Consider the following 21,598-nt stretch of genomic DNA (forward strand, 5'->3'; position numbering starts at 1 on the left):
TCTCTACATAGGCTCACCACATTGTCCAGTAGAACTAAATACAAACCACCATTGTGAGCCGTATAAACAATTTAAAATTTTCTTACAGTCACCTTTTAAAAAAGTGCAATTTTAATGATCTATTACCTAAAGTATCTAAAATACTTTTATTTCAACATATAAACAATGCAAAATGACTGATTAGATATATTGCATTCTTTCTTTCATACGAAACCTTGGAGGTCTGGTGTCTATTTTATATTTACGCCATGCAAACGCAACCGCATTTCAGGTGTCCGCTGGCCCCAGCGGCTGGCGGCCACCGTGTGGGCAGCGCCGGGCGCGCCCTGCTTTGGTGTCCGGCCGAGGGAGAGCTGCGCGCTTACGGGCGGGCGGGCGCCGCTGTCCCCTCGGAGCAGCAGGTTCCCCGATGTTGTATTTCGTCTAAATGTGAACTGACAGGTAGTAGCAGTAATAGGCAGTCTTGAAGACTGGAGTAGAAAGCGCCCAGATTGGGCTGGAGAATCATCGCTGTGAAAAATAACAATGTTTAATCCACAGCAGGTTCTCTGTTTCAAGTCTTAAAAATGCACTTAAGTTTAGAAATGGAGGTGCAAAATGGATAACTGTCTTCAGCATGAGCCATTATGACTAAATTTTGTGGAACTAATCACGGACTCATAAAGCTTGAATGAATTTCACTACCCAGTCACATCTAAATATTAGGCAAATCTCTAAGCTTTTCTAGGCAGCGTGTTCATTTCAGGTACCTTTAGTGTCAATACATTATACCTAATGATTAAATACAATCTGATTTACTGCAGTTTAAACCCTTTGTCATCTCTCCCATAGGATGATTGAGTGTCAGGGCTGGAGTGGAAGCAGTCATAGCTGTCCCCAAGGGTCACTGTTTCAGAAAGGGGGCAGTAGTAAATGCTTCTGAAAGGGGGATTATTGGAGCGTCGTATTTCCCCAGAAGCTCAGAATTTAGTGCAATGATATATTACTGAAATAACCTTTGCTAAAAGTGAAATTAGAGTAAAAAGTTTGACAGAATTCAGAGATAGCATTCAATATTTAATTTATTTTTACTTTAAGCCCTGGTTGATACAGCACCAAATAAAACATAGCCATTGCCGTCAGTGAACTTGTGCACTAGAGCAGATACTGACAGTAAAACCGCCTCAGCAACTCAGTGTCACAAGGGCTCTGTGGGCTCATAATCCAGCATCCGAAATGAGTAAAAGGGAGGGGAAAGATGAAGTTCAGGGCCTGCATTGTTGGGCCCTGAACGCTTTGGGAGGGAGACATGGGATGGGGGGGGAAGCAGAGCAGTGACATGAACAGGTCCTGTGGCTCTCAGAGATCGCGGTGGCTGGCGTTAGAAGATGGATTATACTGTGGCCGAGAGCGGGGACAGTCTGTGAGCTGTTAAAGGAATTAGGCTGGAGGCAGTGGAAGCTTAACTCAGTAGTGATAATGGTACTAGAGAAAAGTGGATGAACTTGAGGCATTTAAAGGGTAAGAATTGTTAGGATTTGGAGTTGATTTGTCTTAAAGGACAGAGAAAGAGACATTAAATTTGACTTAGGCATGTGCGTAGAGCGCACAGAAGAGAAGATTTAGTTTTGGCCCAGGTGTGTAGCTTCCTGCCTTCGGGCGGGGCGGCGGGGGGAACTTCCTACGGCAGGTGAGCTAAAATCCCCCCAAACACGTTTCATTAGCCCAGCATTTATTGAAAGTGTGTCTTATGCAGTATATAGTAGAGAGCTCGTGGGGTTAAAAAGTTAAGACAAACACAGTTCTCTACTTCACACACACCTCCAGGTGAGAAAGACAGGGTTACACGAAACTGTTTTCCATCCAAGTTAGGCAGTGATAAGTGCTATAAATAGATAAAAAACAAAATGAAATTAATTCTCACTGGGGAGAAGGGGTTGTGAGTGACTTCATACAACATGTAATATTTGAGTTGTGTATCTTAAAGGATGCAAGGGAGTTTTAACAAACCTCCTAAACTGATGTCTCTACTTGGAACATTTCTCCTGATACCTGACTCCCGCCTGGACATCTTTATTTAAACATATACAATGTATCTCAAATTTAACACATTCAAAACCAAATTCCTGATCTTTGTGCCTTCACACCTGCTCTTCTCATGTCTTCCCCTTCTTAGTAAATGGTTTTCCAGATGAAAGTAAGAGCTGAAGTCCTTTCACTGTAAGAGAACCTAGGCTGCCTCCTGTCCCCTCCAAAATCCTGTTACCTCTTGGCCTCTTATTGTACTCTTTGCCCCTAGCTCAGTCAGTTCGAGCTAAACAGGACCTTTTTGGTATTCTTCAAATACTCCGGGTGTCTTTCCACCTCAGGGTCTGTGCTTTTTTATTTTTTCTTGTGTTTGAAAAATTCATCCAGAAATCTGTGTGGATTTATTTCTTCATTGCTTTCATGTCTTTGCTCAGACATCACCTTCTTAGTAAGGCCTTCTCTGTCCTCTCTACTCAAAGGTACATCCCTCATCCCATGCACTTCACTCACTTCCTGGTTTCTATTTTCCTCCTACCACTTCTCCTCTGACATACACTTACTACTCACCTGTTGGTTATGCCTCACCCTCCTGGAACACCGGCCCCCACCGAGCATGCGCTCTGGGTTATTGTGCTCATTGCCTTCTCCTAAAGCTTAAAACAATTCTTGAAACATAGTAGGTGCTAAATTCAATATTTATTAAATGAATGCTGTGTTGAAATGCAGAAGAGTGTTCTGAGCAAGGAGAACAGCATGAATAAAGTTAGGGAAAATGCTTTGCGCGTTGGGGAATGCTTTCTTGGTCTGCTAATTGTACTTGGTATGTAGAAAACAAGGAGAGATACTGAAAGACAGTTGAGGTCTAATATGAAGACTCCTGATAACATTCTGATGATATTTGACTTAATTCCGTAGGTCAGTTCAGCAAAATTTTTCTGTAAATAGCCAGATAATAAATACTTTTCAATTTGAATTCTACGCAATCTCTATCACAGCTACTCAACCCTGCCACTGTTGTGCAAAAGCAGCCATAGACAATATGTAAACAATCGAGCATGACCAAGTTCTACTAAGATTTTACTTATAAAAATAGGTGGCAGGGCATTTTTGGCCCATGTGCTGTTGTCTACTATCCCTGCTTGGGCAATGAGAGATTGCTGATTTATGAGCAGCAGTACTGTATAATCGGCTCCATTATAAAGGGGAGCAGCATTTAAAATAGCCCCAGGAACTGGGGAAAGAGGATGCGAGCCTGAGGGAGGGAGGGAGGGAGGAATGTCAGGAGGCCACCCCAGTTAGCGGGAGGGTGCTAAGTTCCTCAGCTAGCCAAGGGCATGGATTCAAAGGACAGGTTAGAAATCATTCTGCAGGACACGGCATTTGGTTGACCTCCCACTACTTTGTTGAAACCAGTCTCGTCGGGGTCATTGATAAACCATTTCTACGTTGTTAATTGATTCATTTTCCTTGCAATATTTTCTTCACTTGGTTCACCCTCCTTTGGCTACCTTTTCATTCTTTTTCTCATTCTCCTTTACTAGATTATCTTGTTTTCATACCCTAAATTGTCAGATTGCCTTAGGGCTTAGTCTTGTATCTCTTCTGCATGAACACCTGCTCTCCAGAGATTGCACCTTATGTCACGCCTCTCCCCTGAATCCTAGATCTACACAGCTAGCTCCCAGGCATTCTTTTTAACGTCTTCTTTTCTACCCCAAACAAAGAAGTCCTCACTTCCTTTGCTGTTTGCCATCTGAGCAAAAGACAGCACCTTTTACTGAGTTTGCTCAGGCCTTTAGAAAGCTTAGAATCTTTGTTTTTTCCTTTTCTCACACACAGCCCCACTGCCCAGCTTTTGGCCTTCAGAACATATGCAGCATCTGACCGGTTACCGCCGCGTCCATCCCTAGGACTCTGGCCCAAGCGACTACATTTCTCACTTCAGCTGTTCCCCGCGTGGTGTTTTCTCCACACAGCGCAGCAGGAGTAATCTTTTTGTATTGTAAATACACTCATATTCCTCTGGTCAAATCTCTCCAATGACGGCTCATCTAACTGCGAACAAAATTCAAGTTCTTAGCCACTGAGTCCCCGTGGTATCCGGTTACCTCTCTGATTCTTTGTCCACTGCAGCCTCACTTGCCTTTGCTGTTGTTCCTGTTCAAAAAGCCAAGCCCACTCCTGCTTGGGTGGCGTTGAGCAAAATGTTCTCTCTCTATGCCCGAACCACTTCCCCCAGATACTTGTTTTGCCCATTCCTTCCTTTCAGGTTCCTGCTCAGATGCCACCTCCTCAGAGTGGACTTACACTCTGCTCTCAAATCATTCTGTATCCCTTGTTTCATTTTTCCAGCAGTACTTGGCCACTATTTGACATGATACACATACAGTAGATGGTTGGTTGGTTGGTCGATTTATTTATTTATTAATTTGTTTATGTCTCGGCTACTAGCAGTCTATGAAAGTGGGCATTTTCTGTTTTATCCCCTTTGTCACTTCAGCATTTAGAACATGCCTTCCAGTTAGTTAGAAATCAGCAAATACTGACTGAATGAAAGAATGAATAGATTCAAAGATGCCAGAAAAAGAGAAGTGAGGACAAGAGCCTGGGGAAAAGGGAGAGGTCGTTTGAGGAGAAAGAAGAGAGTGTAGGGCCACCCTAGCCAGAAGGCCCAGCAAAGCCCCGGTGGCCGTGTGCTCCACAGGGAGTGGGTGACTCATGTCCCATATTCTAGGCAGGCTTTTCTGGCCACAAGAAAACTGAAAGCTGACTGTCGTCTGCTGACCAAGGGTTGTTTATAGATGCAGTTTTCTACATTTGTATACTTCAGATGGATTGAGTTCTGTTCTTCTTCTTGTGACTTTACTAAAAAAGTCAATGTGGACATCTTGTCACTGGTCATACCTTGTATATTCAATTTGAAAATCTATCTTATAATTCATGGTGGATTGTTAGTGATGAATATAAAATTTATATTAAGTTATGAAATTAGTAGGCTCAATACAACATATTTAATACTTACAATTAATCAAATAGAATGCAATTAAATCCTAAGATATTACTAAATAATATTTTTAAATTAATGACTATCAATATTATAAGAATTAGTTTTATCTATATAAATTAACCCTTCAAGGTTTTAGGGGTCCACATTTGTTAAAGAATACAAAATGGAGATGATCATAGAATGGTTTTATTTGTGCCTTGTGAGATTTGTAAAACACGAGACCTTTGACTTGCCCTATTCTACCTCTGAAATCCCAGGGGTCTGTAATTTGAAAGCTGTTAGCTTCCTTTTCCCCTCTGCGCACACCGCCCACCGTAATACTGTCCACGGATGTCTATAGCATCAGCATTACAGCCATTTATAAGTAAGCAAGTGTTAGCTACAATGAAACATAATTGCTGGAAGTATATTTCTTGATGCATTTGTTTAAAAAAAATACCTTAAACTTTGATAATTTGGTAGTTTTATTTTTCTTAGTAAAAATAAATGTATCATTTCTTCTTCCTATTTTTCAGACATAGTTGTAAATAATTGAATATTTTTAAATGCTAAAGGAAACTAAAATTAAACTCTTATTCTTTTCCATATATCTCTTGTGCACATCTGGCTCATGTATTCCCTCCCTTCTTTTCCTCCCTCCTCTCTTTCTTTCTATTATTTATTTTTTTGCAAGTTTCTATTTTCCCAACCTCCCCCCTCTCCTGTCCACACGCTCACATTAGTGTGTGCTCATGCTGTCTCAGCTCTGAGCAATACGAAACTGAACCAGCCATCTGTCTGTCCTTGTTTTTATACATAACTTTTACATACCTTGCAGATTTCTTAATTTAACTATACCACATTAACCTTTTCTTCTTCTCGTACTAGTAGTTTAACTGATGCCTCATTTACTGGCAACTTTAAATGAAATGACATAAAAGAAAACCAGTTTTACCATAGGCTAATTGATATAAACAAGGGTTAAGTTCCTAGGGTTTCTCTTCAACAAAATGTTATCTGAGGACCTGCTGTACTTTTTTTGTTTTTTTTAAAGCATTGAACTTTATACTTTTGTGTCTACAATGATTTGTTTTGTTTCTGTTCTTTGGTGAAGAGTACCTGAAAAGCTGAATATTTTTCTTCTTATGTTACTTATATACTAGGCAGGAAAAAATCTTTTAATACAGTTAGAAAATGTTCCTGTCATCTTGAATTATAAAAATGTACAAACATCAGCTGTGATTTGTTATTTTACTGGTGATCAAAAGATATTTTTGATAAATTAAAAATTTAGACTTTTCATTAATGTGTTCATGGACACTGATATTAACTATTCTAACCCATACTAATAACAATATATAGGTATTTTACAACTTTTTCAGAAAAGGTTTAAGGTGGGCATTTAATTTGTGTCTTCTCTTTTGGTAGCTACAGCATACCTGTTGTTTGCCTTGTTAATATTTATTAACTCTTCCCAAGTTACAATTTCCTTGCAGATAGGGTCCTGGAATAGCAAAAGGCTCAGTGAAAATGTCCAGTCCAAATATGGAAGTGAAAAATGTGTTGAAAGCAGGAGAGAACTATAAAATATTGAGGGTATTCATCATAAAGTGAGACACGTTAAGCCAACCTGTCATTGCTAGTAAAAAATAATAAATTTGTTTTAAATGTGATAGTTATTTAGTAGAAATTATGAAGTCTCAAATATTTTTGTGGACATATTAATTTTTATAAGTAATTTGCATTAAATGCCCATAGAATTATGTTAAATGCTTTTATGAATGAAAGTAATTTAGTGAATTATGTTCACTGTTTTTGCTTTAAGAATCAGGTAGGTTAAGTCTCTAATTTGGGATTTTTATCAGGGGTCACATTAATGATGATACTAATAATAGTAATAAGATCTTATGTGCATATAGAATTCTGTATTATCTCATATTAGCCTCACAGTAACTCTGTGTTTTAGAAATGGCAATTGAGGGGAGAAAGGGTCAGAAAATTGAATTAATTCAAAGACATGTGACCAGTAATCTGAGTAGGCAAGACTCAAACCCAATTATTGTCTTCACTATATTAGATTGAGATAGATTATCTATTATCTATTGGTTTGTAATCTAGGATTTTTCTTTATTTTAATGCATTTGAAATGACAGTTTTCTAATATCTAAAACCACATGATATTTATGGGATCTGTCTAGAAATGTTATAGATTATTTTTCTTTCTCCCATTTCAAAAAGTGCTGTTATATTTCTCTTACTAAACGAAAACATTGTATTTTATACTAAATAAGGAGAAACTAAATTTTAAAACTTTCAACTATGCAGTCCACTTAAAATGACTTACAGGTACAATTCAACTCCTAATTAATTTTGAAAAATCTTTCTAATTTGTGGGCTAACAAATACTTAAAAGTTGAAATGTATCAGAGCATGTACATTATTTTTCCATAATATATTGTTCATTTACTTTTTTCATTAAGAAAAATTATTTTTAGATTTTTGTCATTGATAAAATGTATTATTATCTAGTGGTAAAGAGCTAAAATTCTGCTTTTGCCTTTTTATTACCATCAATGTCCCCAGAACAGTATATATTAAATTCGTTACCTTGCTATCATGGCGATATTTGAGTTGGCAGGATTTCATATTTTAGTAAGAATAAAATAAAAACGTAACTTCAGCTGTGATGTAGCATCTTCATTTTTATTTCAAGTTTGATTATATTGTTTCTGTAGATTGTATTGTGGGTTAGTAGATTAGTATTTGTCATGGGTGCCCAGGTGTGCTTGAAGTAATGGTGTTAGTTCAGGGGACAGAATTGCTGACTGTGCGCAGGAGGATCACACAGCCTCGCACAGAGGCCACTCGCGTCAGTGGGGATCATACCTTAATAAAGAAAACTAAAGCATATGTGTGGTCACAACCAATCCTTATCATTAGACCATGAAAGCCTTGGGATTTGTGATCAAAGCGATAGGCTTATCCTGCACTGTAGTATAACCTCCAGTTGAACCTTTCAGATTTTTATTTTAGGAGATTATACAATACATTTTGACCATGTTACCTGCCTCTATGACCCATCTGCCTAATTAAGTGATACAGATTAAAATCATTGTCAGCACGTCAGGAGAAAAATAGGAATTGTAAATATCTCTGTCTTCTGTCAGTGTTTACTTATCATTTTCTACTGATGTTTTAAAGAATTGCTGAACATGTGTTTTTTATCTAGAGCTGAAAGTTCTCTTCTGATGAATATAAAACATACTTCACTTTGTACATGTACATTAGAAGTATTAGAAAGACTTAATCTTTGACTCTGTTACTAAATTTCATCTGTCAAAGGAGATAATTTTAAACTCTAATATTTGGTAATATCAGGTGATGTTTCTTAGAAAGATGCTCTCAGGATTAAGATGAAATTCGACTCTATAACTTGAATGTCATTGTCATCGGAAGAAAAATTTAGGCTGTATGTACATTTATTTCTTTTGTCACGTGTTAGTGTACCTCAGTTGAGTTCAATAGGTTTATTTTACATTGAGATGATAATTGAATCCCTATCAATCGATTTATTCATGCAGATTTCCTTACAGTGAGGTCGTAGTATCTTTTAAGTATATATACTTCCTCCCTTACTTAATTTGTGCTTATTTGATGATGTTCATTATACTGTTTGTAGATTCTTCATGATCTTTTTCTTCAGTGTTACATTTCTTGGAAACATTCATTCTATTTTAAATTCATATTCATTTTTTAAATTCCCTTACGGAAGAAATGTTTTTCTTATGGAAAATAAGCTAAACTTTGTTGCCTGGCATTCAAAGCCTTCCACACTTTGGCCCTTCCAATGTCTCCAGCTTTATTTCCCGCCTCATGTAGATAGTCCTCTCTAAACCAGTTAAATAGTTCCTCATTGATCAATGGAAATGATAATATGCATGTTTTAATCTCTGTACCTCTTTTTAAAATATTCCTTTTGTCAGAACTGTTGCAGTGTTTTTTCCCCTCTGCTTATTTATCTTTGAGTTTAAATACTATTCTTCAATCATTCTGTCAACAGATTTTTACTGTCACATTTTGTATCACATTCTGTGTCTAGGTTTTCGGGGGTGGTGGTGAACAAGATACATGAAGTCCTTAGTCTTGTGTAGCCCTCAATTTAGAGGGAGATACAAGCGAACAACTACAGTACAGCTTGATGAGTGTTAGAGAAATACAGTGTATTATGTTCATTTCACTAAAGCTTAATCTGACTATCCCAGCTTTTAGACATCATTTTTTCTTTTGAATTTCTCATGTGCTGTTTGTTCCTACAACCATTTTCCTCCTAACGAATGTACCCTTTCACTTTTTCTTAGCAATTTAAATCTGTGATGTGTAAGGGGGGAAAGGAGTTTACGGATGCATATTTCAGACCTTACCCTAGTTCTCTGCAGGGTGAAAAATTAAATTGTGTGTGTGTGTGTATGATAACGAACATTGTATCTCCTTTTGTATCATTGAAATATATGCAAATTCATAACCACCAACTCAAGTGTATAAGACATATTCCAAGTTGAATTTAAATCTTTGTCATGTTAGGCTACTTGAAAATTCATTCCACAGTCATTAAAGGGGTAGGACAGGGACCTCCTTTTCCCAGGGCTTGAATGAGATCAGACTTACATGGTACCTAGAAAATTGGCCCTCACATCTTAATTCCATTTTGTCATATCCTCACTCTCTAAGACACGTGGTTTTTTGGAAGCAGAGATCTCTGCTGATCATACCGAGCTTGGGTTAAGAAATATTTGCTGATGCCAAAAGTCCTGGCACGAAGAGACCGGCTTCCCTAAGTGTACCAGCGTGAGGCTGTGATGTCCATTGGCAGATTGTTTTCTGTGCAGCGGTGCTTGACTGAAGCAAAGAACAGGCGCAGATCCCAGTGCACTCCACTCACCGAACTGAGTTCCCTTTAGGGCTGCATAGCCCAGAAGGGTTGCCCTTTTCTGATTCACAAAGAGGCCCAAGGTGAGCAAGTCAGGATCCAGATCACAACTCACCATCCCTGGGTTCCAGCCTAACTTCTTCATCGATCTCCTTCCCCTGGGGCTGAAAGAAAGCTGATTACAGATTTACAGAAACCAGTCTCCCTAATCTTGGGAAAACCTTCTCTTTCTTTTTTGGCTTCTGTCTCTTTAAAAACACTAACTTTTGACACTGCTTTTCCTGGACAGCATACATAATCTCTGTTTGCTTAGACTTTCACAAAAGACAGGAAAGGAAGATGTCTTCAAGAGGCCTCTGCTCTCAACCATGCAAAAGTTCTGGAAATGCTTGACTGCACTCTTGAAATCAAAGGGTGCAGGTGTGCAAGGTGAAATAAAGAGGGCAAAACAAAATCATATCCTGATAAATTTCAAGTAAAATATTAAGCTTCATTTTTAACTAAAACTTAAAATTTTAATTTTGAAATATTTTTATAATGTATATTGTATAAAATTTATAGGATATCTTTAGCAGGAAATCTCAAATAAAATCTATCGTAATTATGTAAATTGTTGAGTTAGTTGTTACCTTCCTCCTAGGGTGTTAGAAATTGCATAGCTGAAAGTTTAACGTACTCCAGTAAGACTTAAAAGGGCTTTCTTCCTATCTTTTGTGAACAGTTTCTTGTTTGTTTCATGTGTATTTTTGCTTCATTGAATTTCTTTTTTAAATTATATTTTATTGATTATAATATTACAGTTGTCGCAATTTTTCCTTTTTCCCCCCTCCACTCAGCACCTCCCACTCCCTCAGGCAGTCCCCACAGTCCAGGGGTCATGACTATAGATTCTTTGGCTGCCCCATTTCCTATACTGTACTTTACTTCCCCATAGCTATTCTGTAACTACCTATTTGTACTTCTTAATCCCCTCACCTCTTCACCCATTCCCCACACCCTCTACCGTCTGGCAACCATAGAAATGCTCTCCATATCCATCATGATTTTGTCTCTGTTGCTCTTGTTTGCTTATTTTGTTTTATAGATTCAATTGTTGATAGATATGTATATCTATCTATCTTGCCATTTTGTTACTCATAGTTTTGATCTTCTTTTTCTTAAGCGAGTTCCTTTAACATTTCATGTAATTATGATTTGGTGATGATGAACCCCTTTAGTTTTTTCTTGTCTTGGAAGCTCTTTATCTACCCTTTGATTCTAAATGATACCTTTGCTGGGTAGAGGAGTCTGGGCTATAGGTCCCTGTTTTTCATGACTTTGAATACTTCTTGCCAATCTCCTTTAGCCTGTAAAGTTTCTTTTGAGAAATCAGGTGACAGTCTTATGGGAACTCCCTGCTTTTAAGTAACTAACTGCTTTTCTATTGCTGCTTTTAAGATTCTTTCTTTATCTTTAGCCTTTGGCATTTTAATTATGATGTATCTTAGAGTGGGTCTCTTGGGACTCTCTGGACTTCCTGGACTTCCTAGACTTGCATGTCTAGGTCCTTCACCAAATTTGGGGAGTTTTCTTTCATTTTTTCAAGTAGATTTCCAATTTCTTGCTCTTTCTCTTCTTCTGGTACCCCTATAAAGCAAATGTTGGATTGCTTAAAGTTGTCCCACAGGCTGCTTACACTATCCTCATTTTCTTGGATTCTCTTTTCTTCTTGTTCTGATTGGTTGTTTTTTGCTTCCTTATGTTCCAGATCATTGATTTGATTCTCGGCTTTATCCACTCTACTGTTGTTTCCCTGAAAATTGTTCTTTATTGCAATTAGTGTATCCTTCATTTCTGACTGGATCTTTTTTATGCTCTTGAGGTCCTCACTAAGTTCCTTAAGCATCCTTATAACCAGCATTTTGAGCTCTGCATCTGATAGATTGTTTATGTCTACTTCATTTAGTTCATTTTCTGGAGTTTTTATTTGTTCTCTCATTTGGGCCATATTTTATTGTCTCCTCATTTTGGCAGCCTTCCTGTGTTTGTTTCTATGTATAAGGTAGAGCTGCTTTGACTCCGTGTCTTGGTAGTGTGGCCTAATACAGTAAGTGTCCTCTAAGGTCCAGTGGCACAGCCTCCCCTATCACCCAGGCTGGGTACTTGAGGTGCTGCCTTCATGTGAACTGACTACACCCTCCTCTTGTACTTGAGCCTTGATTGCTGTTGGCAGGTCAGTGGGAGGAATTTACCCAGGTCACCTGCAAATATTGGCTGTGACCACTGACCCCCAACCTTCACCGTCTGTGGAGGATCAGCTGTGCAGGGGCAAGGTGGTGGTGCTCCAGTGTGGTCTGTAACTGTCCACGGGGTGCGCAGGCTCTGGGGTTTCCCAGGTGGTGCAGGCCAAGGTCAGCCCCCACCTGTGTTGGCCTGGGGCCACACTGCCTGGGCCCCTAGGGGGCTTATCTTCCTGACACTGGAGCTCTCGGCTGGGGGGCCTGGTGCGGGGCTGAGATTCCTTGTGCCCGAGACATCCCTCCTGAGTTTTTATCCACCACGTGTGGGCGTGGGACCAGCCCATTCCCTATTTGCACCCCTCCTTCCAGTTTGGATGGAAGTGGTTTCTTTAATACCACAGTTGTCACACTTCTGCTCAACTCTATCTTCAATGGTTCTGAGTGACGGTGGCTCTGTACTTTAGTTGTAATTTTGATGTGGTTGTGTGAGGAGGCGAGCCACTTGTGCGTTTGCCTCCTTGACCAAAGTCTCCATTTAATTTCTAGTGAAGTAAGTTTATATTTAGGATAAGCTGTCAATATTAAAGTAACAAAATAATTTATATTTGTTATAAATCTATATGTTTAAATAAAGTGGACCAAGAACAAAATATGTTTCTGTTCATTGAGTTTGAACTAATAGAAGAACATGTGAAAAGCATTTCTATTTTGAGCAAGTATATTTTTGTAAGATTTTTTAACAAACTGAGTAAAATGACAGATGTAGAAGACAGAAAAATATACACAGTTATAAGAATTTTGGTGCTACAGGAAGGGTGAAGATTTTTTTCTCATGAGAATTGCTATGAATTGTCAGTTGCCCCATTCTGCTTTCTAGTCATTGGCTCACAAAGAGTTTTTTTTTTTTTGTATATTTTTACTCTGTAGTATATATCTTTGGTTTATAATAGAAATGACTGCAATATATCACCTCCATTTTAAAAGTGAATTGTAGGCTCAAGTTTTAGAACTTGGGAGGTATCTAGCCTATAAAATTTGGCCATTATAATTGTTTTGGGCCTTGTGAGAATTAGTACCCAGGAGCATAGTGAGTGTTACCAGCCAAGAAGCCTGGAGGTGAGGGTGGGCGAGTGTTGCTGAAATGGGAACAGTAAGTGCTTACTGTAGCCAAAATGCTGCTTTTGATTTTGAAGACAGAAGGCAGGCATAGTCCTCTTTCTTGCTGTAGAATTAGCACAAGTAATAGGGAGTAAAAATAAGACATTTTAGTAAATTTCTCAAAGTTGGAATATATTGAACGTACCCTTCAGCAAACTATTAACATAGTTATAAAGTGATTTATTTTCATATTTGAGTAAATAGTAATTACAGCACATTTTAAAAATTCTTCCTGGTTTGATTAATTTTATTAAAGAATTAACACTATAGATGTAGTATATTTACATTCTATATATATGTACTATATCAATTTTTTCAGAAGAACCAGTGTTTATCATGAAAGAATGAACAGTTTATGTGTATTTATATATACTTTTAAAAATAACTTAGATTATATGTTAAAAACATGTAAAACAGTAGGCATTGTATGCTGTCTAAGTAGAACTCATGGTTATTTAATGATTAAGGACACAGGTTTTAGTGTTAGACAAGTTGGATCTAAGTTCTAAATTTATCATAAATCAGCTGTGCAAATTGCCTCTTTGAGCCTAAATTCATTTTTGAAATGATGATACGTTACCTTGTATAGTTACTGTGGAGATTAAAAGTGATATGTTTTATTAAGAGTTTATTTTAGTACCTAACTCATCTCATGCCGCTAATGTTAGCTCAGATTGGCCGTAGCTTTTTGGTTGCATAAAATAACACACATATCTCTCCCCCTTTTGTCATTTAGACTTACATGCATCATTTCTGGAGATGAAAATCTTAAAATTTGGGAGAGGTTACTTTTTCATTTCATTTGTGGTGAAATTTTTAACAGTGTTCTTACTTTTAAAACATTGCTTAGTTTGTTTTTCAAGTCCATGACGAGGAGGTTGTCAGGCAGTTGGAGTACAAGCTCACTTCTACTATGCTTAGTTAGTTATTGTGATGGTAAACAAAAGATGTACAATTCATAGTCAGGCAACATTTCACAGGGGCAATGGAGGTGACAATAGTTTCATTCCTGTTGGATCTTTTTCTCTTTGCTCTGGGGAGTTCATACTGACCTTGTCCAAAATCTGATGACCTCCCTATTTTACTCAACTATCTGGGGAGCCTGGCCTGCCATAGCTGGCCCTGAGGGGGTATCTGAAAGACCACTGAGTCACTGACCCATATCAAGACTGGATTTCCAGTCTGATCTGTAGGACCTCTGAAATAGTTGTACATGGGGCTTATTGTACACAAAAACCTAACTGGCTGCATTTTTCTGCTTATTAAATAGCCTATTAAAGTCTTATTTAATTTACTCAATTTCTTAGGCAGGTCATTTCTGTACTAATTATAAATTTTGATTTTTTTAACCAATATTAGTACCTTGAAACTAAATCTGAATGTTTTGAGATATGAGCAAAATATACTAACCGTATTAAACCATAACTAAACATAATGACTATCTCCCTGGTTGATGAAGGAACCAAGGCAGTAGCATTTTAATGCTTGTAAAGACTGTTTTTTTCTGGAAAAAAATTCCATATACCTCATAAAACATCTTGTTTAAGTCGTTACCAATATAGCATGTTAATCTGTTTATATCTTGTTAGGCCTCAAACATGAGTTACTCAAATGTTGGTATTTAAAAATTTTGAGGTTATGATAATTGATCTGAAGGAGAGCATAGAACCAACCGGTACAATGTTACTTAAATTTGGTTGGATGACATCTGTCTACCTTAATAGAAACTTCACGATAGGGCTGTGAAATGAAGAGAAAAAGGATTTCTATGTTTATTTTGTTTTTCTTCTGCACAATAGAAAATCATCAGGCTTTTTATGAATATCTAATCAGTATTCTACAATTTATAATATGATATTGTCTTTTATTTTTGTATAGGAGTTGATCCCTGAATTTTATTATCTCCCTGAGATGTTTGTCAACTTCAATAATTATAATCTTGGAGTGATGGACGATGGGACGGTAGTGTCTGATGTTGAACTTCCTCCTTGGGCCAAAACCCCAGAAGAATTTGTTCGCATAAACAGATTGGTAAGATAGTAATCATCTACCCTGTCTGTCATTAGCCTTTCTTTTCTCAAAGTATCTTTCATGTGTTTGTATAACCATTAACCCTTGCTCATCTGGACAAAACTGTAGTTGATTAGGGATAACTAAGAGTGATGTAATAGTTCAGTATTCTTCATAAAAACTTGATAAAATTTTATTGGCTTACAAGGTATAATGGGTTTCTTTTTTTAATTCCCTCATACAGAATTTAGGTTGCTTTCCTGTGTACATTATAATTCAAAATTATAAGCAAAGTTGTACGTTAAACTGCTTTTTCGAACATGGATTTCTTGTACCAACAAAAGAACATGATTCTGTGTTCCGGGTGAGAAAGCCACTGCACAGTATGGTAATAGAAACAAGATATTCAGGTTGTATTCTGTCCCTGTCTTTTGAAATATTTAGAACATGAAAACTTAAAAAGTTAAAAGCACAGTTATCATTGTGCTCACAATTTTCAGAATCCTTTCCAGTGGACTCTTTACTACTCTCTGTTATATGGATTAACTGTTTTATGAAAAAGTAATATGAATTTTCCTTTTTGCCTTTAATTTTCATGAGAGTTTAGAATCAGGGAGCTTTAAGTTTAGTATTTAAAAATAATATTTTATACTCCATATTAAAGATGAAATTTAAATTACCTTGTATTTGCAATTTATACTTAGGGAAATTATTGCATTCTAGTTTTCTAGGTGGCATTTCTTAACCTTAAACCAACAATTATATCTCAATCCTGTATTCCAGACCCTAATTACAATCCCATTATTGCAGAAATTTTACATTTTATATATCCTAGAAGCAATGCAGGGAGAGTGGAAGGAACATAGTCTTTGAAATTAGACTAGTTTTCTTAGTCCCGGATAAATCCCTTTGCTGATTATGGGATCTTAAGGAATTTAATCTCTCTGAGCCTTGGTTTCCTCATTTGTGATTTGGAAATGATGAGTATAAAATTGTGATTATGTGTGTAAGATATCTAAAATATTCTCTGGTTTATAATAGGCACTCAGAAAATAATATCTAATATTCTATCACAGTCTTTTATTTCTTAAAATTTTTTCTATCTCAGTCTTAAGGTACACTTTACATTTTACTTTTACCCCATGCCCTTTTGAAGATTCTCCTTAAGTTATTAAAATTACAGCAAAAGACAAGGGTTAGCTATGAAAGATACTGAAGGAGATGTCAAGATTTAAATGTGACAGTTGTCTATAGTTGTGTGATTTTGTTTCCTGGGAGCGTAGAAGTCAATAGAAGATAATAGTCATTTTGCAATTTTTTTTTATGATTGCCCTTCTAAAAGACGCTTTTATTGAGTTATAATTTATATACCATAAAATTCACCTTTTAAAAAAATGCACAAATTCATTACGTTCTGGTACATTTATACAGCTGTGTAACCGTCACCACAGTCAGCTCTAGAACATGTGTGCCACTCCAACCAGTTTCCTTGTATGTTTGCAGTCTGTCTCTGCTCCCACTCCAAGGCCCAGGCAACCACTGATTCTGTCTCTATAGTTTTGCTTTTTCTGGAAATTTTATATAAATGGAACCATGCAATATGTAGTCTTTTCGTTCCTGGCTTCTTTCATGTAGCATGATTGTTTTGAGCTCCATGCATGTTGCTGCATGTATCAGTAGTTAATGTCATTGTAATGCTGCATAGCATTCCATTGTGAAGATACAACATATCCTGTTTATCTGTTTTCCAGTTGATGGACATTTGGGTTTTATCCATTTTGAAGCTATCATGCATATTTGTATGTATCTGAAGGTAGACATCTATTTTCATTTATCTTAGGTAGATTCCTAGGAGTTTAATTGCTGGATCGTATGATAAGAATATGTTTACCATTTACATTCCCACCAACAATGTATGAAATTCCAGTTTTCCATACCCTTGCCAAGACTTGGTGTTGTCAGTCTTATTTATTTTAGCCGTTCTGGTAGGTATCTTGTTATGATTTTAATTTGCTGTTCCCTAATGACTAATGATGTTGGCCACCTTTCACTGGCTTATTTTCTACACTGATATGTTTTGTGGTGAACTGTTTGTTCAGATCTTTTGCCTATTTGTAATTGAGCTGTTTGTCTTATTATTTATTTTAAGAGAACTTTATTCTCCATAAAAGTACTCTATTTATCTTTTTCAATCTGTGGTTTGTCTTGTCTTTTTTTTTGGTATTGATTTTAGAGAGAGAGAGGAAGGGAGAGAAAGAAATATCAATTTTTGTTGCTCCACTTATTTATGCATTCATTGGTTGCTGCTTGTGTGTGCCCTAATCGGGATTTGAATTTTGGTGTGTCTGGACAACACTCTAACCAACTTAACTACCCAGACAGGGCCTTGTCTTTTCATTTTTTAATGGTTCCTTTTGAATTGCCATTTAAAAGACTTAGGTAGGTATAAAATATTATTTACATAAGATTAGAAAGGTATAAATAATCATCTTTGATCTTGAATAAATTTTTAAGAAAACAATCAAAATCATATTCATACCATTTCATTAGTGAAATGCTTTCACTCAAATATGATTTAAATTTTTAAGCCTCAAGTGTACCAGCTCTCTATTAATCATTACCATATTTAGTGTTATTAAAAACGCAGAGGAGTTTGTTGATGTGTTTACTATAAAAGAGGTCTAAGAGGCAGAGACAGCGAATTAATTATATTTAAAGCTTTTCAACAATATTTTAATAAATAAGAAAATTTAATTGTGTAGATTGGGGTTAGCCATTCTCCGGACAGCATGTCCATGTTCACTCTCAGAAGAGCCAGATCTGAGACTGGTTTCCCAAGGGCACAAAAGGAAAACAAAAACAAAAACGGAAGCTATTGACCCAATTGTTTTCCAATCAGATTTTGGTTTTGCCTGTCCCTGTTTTAAAGTTAGAATGACTATGAAGTTATATATAAAACAGTATTTTGCACTATTAACTGCATATTTATTATAACTTATTAAGATATTAAATGTTTCTCCCAGTGATTCTTCTACAAGTTTTACAGATGCCTTCATAGTTTAGGCTCTGAATAAGCACACATTGTGAACAGAACTATATAAAAAAAACCACTGCAAATTAAATACAAACATAGTTTAGAGTTAAATGTTTACATCTCTGATCATTTTAATTCATAATAAGGAAGATACTTGATTTTACTTATGTGTGTCTTTGTGGAAGCATTTAATAATTTATTTGAAAATATTTACTAAATACCTGTGCTGAACAAAGCTTTCCTACAGTGCAGTCCATATTGATTCATTTTATAATTTCCTATTAACTTTGTATAAGTGATTGAATTATTAGCATGACATTTTATGTATCTGTTAGCATGTTATCACATAAAGGTTGTATCCCCCTCCTCTTTTTGGTTTACCTCTTCAAGCCCACAGATTTTATGCAATGATCGTAGCTCATGAAATGCATACTACTTTGATCCGTGACCTTTTTGTGGTGCTAATCGGGTTCCTGATATCATTATACCTTACTCATTAATCATATTTCCTGCAGCCCGTCAGGCAGCCAGACAGCACAGGTCCCTGCTTCAGCCCTCTGTTGGCAGGTTTCTGCCTTTCCAGATTATTACAGACGATACTTTGGCTTCTCATAGCCAGAGTCATATCAAGCTGTGTGTTACAATTAAAGTCAGATGGTCCTCAGGTTGAACAGGGATATAGTGTTGCAGCTGTCTCTCTTCCTGGAACAAACCAGCACCAAGAACAGATGATCTATAGGACAGTGAATAATAGCAGATTGTACAGTACTCTGTTGGTAGCAGGGGATCACAGCATTAATTAACCAACATACTCGTTTTAAGATACTCAACACATCTTTTTAAAGTATTTGGCTGCCCAAATATTAATTCAAGGGGATAAGATATATTTAGGAACATGATTTTGACAGTGGACTGGTAACGCTACATTTTCTGTTGGTGTTAGAAGACCGTTACTACTCTCTTACCTAACTAAGCATTTTATTCCTCAGAGCTTGCGGTAAGTAACAAAGATCTAAACGTGGGGTTGGTGAATTGGCTAAAGTGTTACCTTTACCTACAGAAGATAATATCCTGTGTATTTTAGAAGGAAAACCCACCTAGGTCTGATTAATTTTTCAGGTAAATAAATTATATTTTCTTTGTTCTGAACAGTTGGAATGAGGGTAAAACCAAAGCAGTCTTAACTACCTCCCAAAGATTGCTCTGTGTTATTTAATATGGCCTGGAACAAAAACAAAAAAAATTTTTTTTTGTTCTGCTTCAGAAATATAAATGAGAAACAGGCTTTCTTACTTCCAAATAATATAAAAATGTATGAATTCAGACTGCTCATCATATATCTCTTATGATATAATGTTGATGTTATGGACCTATATAATGTTGCCTCTTTTTTTTTTTAAAGTTGATGAAGTGGAACCTTTTATTTTAGCTGAAGGATATATAGTTTATTTAAATTTTAATAAAAGTAATTCATTCGTTTAACAGGCATTTATTGAGCGTCTATATACCAGTCCCGTAGGAGTCAGTGAAGAAGCCAGACAAGGGCACTGCTCTTTTGGAGGTTGCTTCCTCTTTGGCAGCTTAGGCTGTTGACACAGAAGCTTCTCAGGACTGAGAGGTGGCATGAATCTAAATAAAAGGAGGCTTCTGTTGATGAATTGTCCCGAGTTCACCAGTTAGAATCATGTTGGCTTTTGTGTATCTTCTCTTGCTTTTGTCTTCTCTACTCCTTCTTAATGGTGGCATGACTAGTCACTCGCTTGAAAAGGTAGAGAAAAATAAAATGAGGCAGTTTTCTCCTTTCCAGATGATATACGGACTGATTAAAAGCCATGCTTTTTTTAATATTATTGTCTGAGAGTAAAAGAAAATTTTCAGATTTCATTTCTCCACTATCCTTGTTTTTTCTTGTCTATTGCTAAATATAAATCTATTCAACCTACCTAAACCTTTATAAATCTTCTGTCGGAATGAACTAGGTCAATATTTCTAACCTTTTCATCTGAATGGAAAATTTACAGTTCTCTGGTGATGACAGAGTAGTTGACACCAAGAATCTCATGTTGATCAGAAAGTGCTGTGTGTGCCTGTGGCAAGATCTGCAGCTTGAGATGGCTGAGTTTTCAGTGATAGAGCAATTAGATTATTGTCATGGCATATTCGGTTCCAAATGACAGTGTTTTAGAACCACTGTAAGGTCGAGAGGTTCGATTGAGCCTGGAAAGGGGTTGTACTTTTTTGACATTTATTCACATCCTTGTTTCCATTTTCTGGGTAAATGGCATTCAAAAGCCTGTTTCTTAAGAGAGCTGATGTGGGGCGGGTGTGTGTGTGTGTGTGTGTGTGTGTGTGTGTGTGTGTGTGTGTGTGTGTGTGTGTGTAAATGTTGGAAGCTAGCATGCCTTTTTTCATGTTGCCCCTTTTCCAGCTGGTTTTTCATTTTGCACGTTGGTCATGATGTGGCCAGGAGTGTATACATAGCCATGGCAGCTTCAGTTGGTACTGATTATTCTCAACTGCGGACATATTTCTCCCTACGGCCCCCTCCCCACACACTGTTTGGAGTGGTGGGATCTGAATCCCTGGGGAAGGAGCACATTTGTACAGAGTGTGAAAAATTCTAAAATTACTCTGGTTTGGTTTGCTCTTACTCATGATATATAAATTGCTGTGAACTTTTTAGTTCAGAAAGGACACCTAGATAAGCTGGGGGAGGGGGTGTCTCATGTAGATTGTTAATTCTCTACAAATTTATTTATAAATTCAAAATAAAAATCAATCCAAGTTCTGACAAGTTTGTTTTGTTTTGTTGGAGTATGAAAAAAAATTTTTATAAAGGAGCAAAGGGTCAATTTACAGCCAAGACCCTCTCTGAGAATAAGAACAGGTTTCAGGGAGACTTGTTTTCCTATGTATCAAAAATTATTATAAAGCTATCGTAAGTAGGAGACAGAGACTAACTGAAGTGAACAGGGAACCCAGAAACAGACCAAGGCGTACAGAGGAACTTCATCTTTGTAGAGCTGATATTGCAGATCTGTGGAGAAGGGAAGGACTTTTCCATTTAAGGTACTGAGGTAGTTGTATTAGTTTCCTAGGGCTGTAAATAACAAGGCGCCATGAACTGGGTCACTTAAGCAGCGGAGGAGTCTCCGCTCTGGAGGTTAGACGTCTGAAGTCGGAGTTCAGCATAGTAGACCCTTTCTGAGGATGGTCGGGGAGGATCTGCTTCGGTCCCCTTGCTGGCTTGTGTACAG

The 21,598-nt window shown here is 37.0% G+C and overlaps 1 protein-coding gene across 2 annotated transcripts in view; it reads left to right on the top strand.

The window, feature by feature from the left end:
• LRBA (LPS responsive beige-like anchor protein) overlaps positions 1-21,598 on the top strand; it is a 520,386-nt gene that overhangs the window by 388,551 nt on the left and 110,237 nt on the right. For both annotated transcript variants that reach the window (XM_054562615.1, XM_054562626.1), the window contains exon 47: positions 15,176-15,328. In XM_054562615.1, the coding sequence (XP_054418590.1) occupies positions 15,176-15,328 (153 nt within the window). The remainder of the gene's footprint in view (positions 1-15,175; positions 15,329-21,598) is intronic.

Source organism: Pteronotus mesoamericanus, unplaced genomic scaffold (assembly GCF_021234165.1).
Source record: "Pteronotus mesoamericanus isolate MK-2021 breed Mesoamerican mustached bat unplaced genomic scaffold, CSHL_Meso_final contig_163, whole genome shotgun sequence".
In the NCBI taxonomy this organism is placed as follows: domain Eukaryota; kingdom Metazoa; phylum Chordata; class Mammalia; order Chiroptera; family Mormoopidae; genus Pteronotus; species Pteronotus mesoamericanus.